Source organism: Palaemon carinicauda, chromosome 21 (genome assembly GCF_036898095.1).
Source record: "Palaemon carinicauda isolate YSFRI2023 chromosome 21, ASM3689809v2, whole genome shotgun sequence".
NCBI lineage: Eukaryota > Metazoa > Arthropoda > Malacostraca > Decapoda > Palaemonidae > Palaemon > Palaemon carinicauda.
In genome coordinates this window covers 100517862-100523861 of record NC_090745.1, presented here as the reverse complement: position 1 = coordinate 100523861, position 6000 = coordinate 100517862, and the positions used below count along the sequence as shown (strand labels likewise).

The following is a 6000-nucleotide window of genomic DNA, read 5'->3' as shown; positions in this document are numbered from 1 at the left end:
CTCCATCAGGCAAAGACAAGCAGAGTGAGAATCGCAAAGGTTTACCGAGTTCCATAATAAGACCTTTTCAAGACAACGAGCTTTGGAATCGAGAAGGGTGTCAATGTAAAACTGTTCTGTTTACTAGTATACGCGACTAGTCATAATGACGGCTACATATTTAACTAGATATGCACACACACACAAACACACACATATCCAACCCCTTTCCTAACTGCAAACTCTCTCAATATGGTATGACTGCTCCCTTTCCCCCCACCCTAGGGACGGAGAGAGACCGAGTAGTTATACGACTTTCAGCTGGCGTGACCGGAAAGAAATATATATATATATATATATATATATATATATATATATATATATATATATATATATATATATATATATATATATATATATGTGTGTGTGTGTGTGTGTGTGTACAATAAATATATACCCATATATTTTCTCTTTATTATATAGGGGAGATGCCATTGTCTGGTTTACATATTAAGCATTTACTCCCCATCTGATTGAAATGTAATTTTGCCCATGTGTTTTGAGACACACAAACTACTGTAATGCTACATACTTGTACATGTAATACACACACATACACACACACACACACACACACACATATATATATATATATATATATATATATATATATATATATGTATTTAATTATATAAATACATATGCGTTTGTTTGTCTATACCAACATCGATTTTTCTACTCATGCTTGCTAATTAATGAGTAACGCTATAATGCATAAATAAATTAACAAATGGGGAAATCACAGGTAATCCCTCAGGCGAAATATATTCAGTTTTGAAAAAAAAAAAGGTGAGAATATCACAAAAAAAAAAAATCCTGTGAATAATTGATAGCTAATCACGTCGAGCTGAGGATTGACGAGAACTAGCGACCACTGAAGGGGCGTTGCAGTGCAACAGCAATGTCATTGTTCCCGTGGGAGGTAGTACTACTGATATTGGCTGTTATTATTATTATTATTATCATTATTATTATTATTATTATTATTATTATCATCATCATCATCTTTATTATTATTATTATTATTATTATTATTACTACTATTATTATTATTATTATTATTATTATCATTATTATTACCTAAGCTACAACCCTAGTTGGAAAAAAAGCAGGTTTTAAATGTATGTTAAAGAACGGTTTTTATTTCATATTTTCGCCTTTAATTTTCAGATTTAATTATTATTACTGTTATTAATACCATTATTATTATGATCTACAAATCCTTAACATTTGAGCATCTCCAGCACCATTAATGCATTTTCGGACAAAGAGAGATCATTAGATTTCAAACTGGTGAATCTTATAAATGCAGAAGACAGCTCAAGTGACGAACGCAAGCATTTATCATTTATTAATGCATGAATTAATTGACTGTCGAAATTACAATAAGTTGATTAACTGGGTTCATTTTGATATGTACTGATAAAAGCGGGGCTTGCACTGTCGAACGGTTCGTCGAATCAGGTTGTCGAACCCGCTTGTCAAACGGCTCGAAGCGGTGGAGTCAGTCACAAATGCATATGGCTTGTTGACAATGATGCCCCGCCCACAAAAGTCAGGCGAGAACAGTCTTTCTTCTAACCGTTCGATGAACGTGTTACCCGTTCACACGTTCGAACATCACTTCAAACCTTTGTCTGTCGAACCGCGTTCGACGAACCGTTTGACCGGTTATACCGGTCTTTAAAGGCTTTTTCCCATACATAGGCCTATATATTATTCTCGAAATAGTAACGCTAAAGAGCATTACCATAATGAATTTAGGATTTCCGTTCTTGTATGGACGATTTTAAACTGGATTGCTGAATCTACAAATCAAGAAGGATTTCACAGATATCAATTAAATTTAGTCTCTGAAGAAATAATCTTAATAGAAACTTCAAAGCCAATTAGATCAAGTGACTGTATACGGACACGTTCATTGTTTACCTTTTTACCTACGTAATAATAAGAAAAATAAACACTAAGTGTTTTTATTAATATTTTTCGTGTATCATACTGAATAATGAATGAATTAATTTTTAATAACTAAAATAGCACAAGTAAAAAATCATTATGAGACTAATTGACTTAGAGCATCCTACTTTTCCAACTAAGGTTGTAGCTCCGTTAGCAATAATAATAATAATAATAATAATAATAATAATAATATTAATAATAATAATAATAATAATTAATCTGCAATCAAATCAATGGGGTCCTGAGACCTCGTGACTAGGTTTATCGATCGCTGTATCAGATCCGCCCATCGTGGCAGACTTTATCATTGAAAAGGCAATATTATGTTTACGTGGTCAGTTGACTGCGGTGGCTTTCTTCGTTTACTGGTCTCTGAAAGGAGTGGGAGATGTAAGTCTTAGAATTTGTTGTTACATTGTTACTCTGTGTATTTACTAATTACAGAATATATACATATAAGCAATTATTATTATTATTATTATTATTATTATTATTATTACTTGCTAAGCTACAACCCTAGTTGGAAAAGCAGGATGCTATAAGCCCAGGGGCACCAACAGGGAAAATAGCACAGTGAGGACAGGAAACAAGAAAAAAAGAAATGTTTTAAGAACAGTAACAACAATGAAATAAATATTTCTTTTATAAACTATAAAAACTTTAACAAAACAAGAGGAAGAGAAATTAGATAGAATTGTGTGCCCGAGTGTACCCTCAAGCGAGAGAACTCTAACCCAACAAAGTGGAAGACCATGGTATAGAGGCTATGGCACTACCCAATATTAGAGAACAATAGTTTGATTTTTGAGTTGCTTACCATGGCTAAAGAGACTCTTCTACCCTTACCAAGAGGAAAGTAGTAGCCACTGAACAATTACATTGCAGTAGTTAACCCCTTAGTGAAGAAGAATTATTTGGTAATCTCAGTGTTGTCAGGTGTATGAGGACAGAGGAGAATCGGTAAAGAACATGCCAGACTATTCGGTGTATGTGAAGGCAAAGGGAAAGTGAACCGTAAACGGAGAGAAAGATCCAATGTAGTACTGTCTGGCCAGTCAAAGGACCCCATAACTCTCTAGCGGTAGTATCTTAACGGGTGGCTGGTATATATATATATATATATATATATATATATATATATATATATATATATATATATATAATATATATATATATATATATATATATATATGAGAGAGAGAGAGAGAGAGAGAGAGAGAGAGAGAGAGAGAGAGAGAGAGAGAGAGAGAGGCACTTCCTCTATTGCTTGCTTCTCTAATAAAAGAGACGTCTGAAGACGCAAGGCTTGCTTCTTCGGACCCTCTCTGTATGAACTAAACTTTATGTATACTTATTCACTTAAACAAATACTTAGGAAAGTAATTTAAACAGCCTTAACACACAAATTAATATAATTATTAACACCTTACAATTAACAATAAACACGCTGAAGGTGGCAAGACAAATAATACATTCGTATATTAGACCGGTTTATAATTAAATAGAATTCCTGTTGACGAAAGGACCTCATCCAAACGTAGACGGAGCGAGAAAGTCCTATTCAGTGAATATGTTTAGCTCGTAACCACTCTGTCCTAAAAATATGAACAATATCGCTATTAGTGACATGGAAACAGTAAGTCAAATTAAATTTCCCCAGAATTATTCAAAATTAAGCTGCAAAACTTTTACAGGGCTTCGCACAAATAAAATTAACCAAAGCTAATAAACATAAATGCAACCTTGGACACAAATAACCTGGAAATTTTATATGAATAAATTGACTCAAAAGGACTAAGAATAGTTATTTAATAATTACGGATTTAGCAAGACCTTTACTTAAATATAAATGAAAGTGCTGGCAATAACTAGGAATCGAACTAAAACCCGCTTCCTTCAGTTGAACCCCATACCTGTTATTGTCCAGAGAGGCATATAAGTGGAAGTGACGACGACATTCACCACAAGAGCACGTTGCAGATAAAGGAGCCAAATTTTTGACACATCAAGCTAGGACTCCACTTGGGCTCAATCACACACAACGATGCCATAACTCGAGGACGAGGACTTCAGAACTGTATACGTCTCTACGTGGCACATGGTCGTGGCAAACTAATAGAAGAAGATATCCATTGGTCCAGTGGGGTTTTTACAACATCCACATATTGTACATATTCCTCACTGTATTATTATTGATGAAAAAACACATCTGCGAAAAACACTTGAAAACGAAGATTAGTAATTTCACAGAAGGCTTAGAGGAGGAGTTGCTGCCATACTGCCGTCGGAGAGATGTCTCTACTTCTGTCTTACAGTACATAACCATATCGGTTTGTATAGTTATAACAAGGTAATAAGGGAACCAATGGAAGTGGGTTAAAAAATGAAAAACAAGCTAATTCAATACCAACTTAAAACTATCAAACAACCACCTACTCCCTTTGAGTCAAAATAAAAGGTTAATACAAACAAATATGGAAAGTTACGAATTATATTCGTAATTTTCTGGACACTGTATTTGGGCGAAAGATCCACCGGATCTGTGACTAAAGGAGGATTTGCCAGGAAGGGGATCTTCTAACCCTCCTTCAACACTTGGACGGACTAGGGGTCCGCTCCATTCCTCTCCCAAGCCTCCCAGAAGTGAGTCAACCTGGCACCCACTGCTGTCTGAAAGAAAGGGCAGTCAGACTTTACCTCGGCCGGACTTGCCTCCTCTGCTTCTAGGTTTCCTTCCTTCTGGTTTGAAAGATACCCTTCCAGAGGATTTCCCACGAAAGGACTGAGAAGGTCGAAAACCAGAAGAGGATTCCTTAGGCTTACGAGAGGAAAACGTCGAAGGCAAAACTTTTCTTGTCGTATTGGTTACTAAGTCATGCGTGGCCTTCTGCGTGAGAGCAGTGGCAACTTCGCCTACCAACTCTTGCGGAAATAAGGTATTAGCCAAAGGAGCAAAAAGAAGGCCCGTTTTCTGGTAGGGAGACACTCCTGCAGAGAGAAAAGAGCACATCGTGGCCCTTTTCTTGAGGATTCCAGCCGTGAACAAGGCAGCTAACTCATTGGAGCCATCCCTCACACCTTTGTCCAAGCAGGACATCAAATGAACCAGTCCACTAGTGTCCATGTCCTTCATATCTGAGACCCTCTTACTCAAAGCTCCCAGAGCCCAGTCTAAGAAATTAAACACCTCGAAGGCCCTGAAAAGACCCTTAAGCAAATGATCGAACTCTGGAATAGACCACCAAATCTTAGTTTTCCTTAAGGCAAGACGAGACGCATCCACTAAACTTGAGAAATCCCCTTGGGCAGACGAAGGAAAACTCAAGCCCAACACTTCACCAGTCTGGTACCACACACTAGATTTAGAGGCCAACCTTGCGGGTGGAAAGGCAAAGGCCGTTTTGCCAAAAGATTTCTTAGAGTCCAACCAGGAACCCATTAATTTCAAGGCCCGTTTAGAGGACCTAGAAAGAACCATCTGGGTATAAACTGGAACTTTGGTTGCTTTACCTAAGATGAACTCAGAAGGCGGAGAACGAGGGGCCACAGGAGTAAACTGATCCGGAAAAATTCCAGTAAGAATCAACATAAACTTACGAAGATCAACAGCATGTTGATAATGCTTCTCTTCCTCATTCTCAGAAACTTCCTCTATAGGCTCGTCCACATCCGACTTTTCCTCAAGTTCGTCTTCTGGCAGTGCAGCAACTGCTGCAGCCTGAACTGAAGGAACAAAGTCTGGATGACATTGCCTGTCAAAGTCAATATCTGCATCCAACTGACGGGGAGAGGTCGAAGTTGATTGACGTGAAACATGGAAGGGTAGATGTTCTTCGTCAACTAACAACTGCCGAGACCGCTTAGAGTCCGACTGCTGTTGACCAGATTGATGACTGGACTCAGAAGGCAACTGCCGAAGATCGCTGAGTGGACGCGTAGAGTCCGAAAACTGTTGACGCGAACGATCAAAGCTGTCAAGATGTTGACGCTGAGAATCGATGT

At 37.5% G+C, this 6000-nt stretch overlaps 1 protein-coding gene and 1 long non-coding RNA gene across 2 annotated transcripts in view; one reads left to right on the top strand and one right to left on the bottom strand.

Moving 5' to 3' along the window:
* Positions 1-2233: 2233 nt before the first annotated feature.
* The window catches only part of LOC137615371 (uncharacterized), a 59723-nt gene continuing 55956 nt past the window's right edge, over positions 2234-6000 (bottom strand). Inside the window, exon 3 of the long non-coding RNA XR_011039231.1 lies at positions 2234-2370. This is a non-coding gene — a long non-coding RNA (uncharacterized lncRNA). The remainder of the gene's footprint in view (positions 2371-6000) is intronic.
* LOC137615365 (uncharacterized) overlaps positions 2301-6000 on the top strand; it is a 68588-nt gene continuing 64888 nt past the window's right edge. The window contains exon 1 of the mRNA XM_068345181.1: positions 2301-2388. Within this exon, the coding sequence (XP_068201282.1) occupies positions 2387-2388 (2 nt within the window). The 5' untranslated portion in view covers positions 2301-2386. The remainder of the gene's footprint in view (positions 2389-6000) is intronic.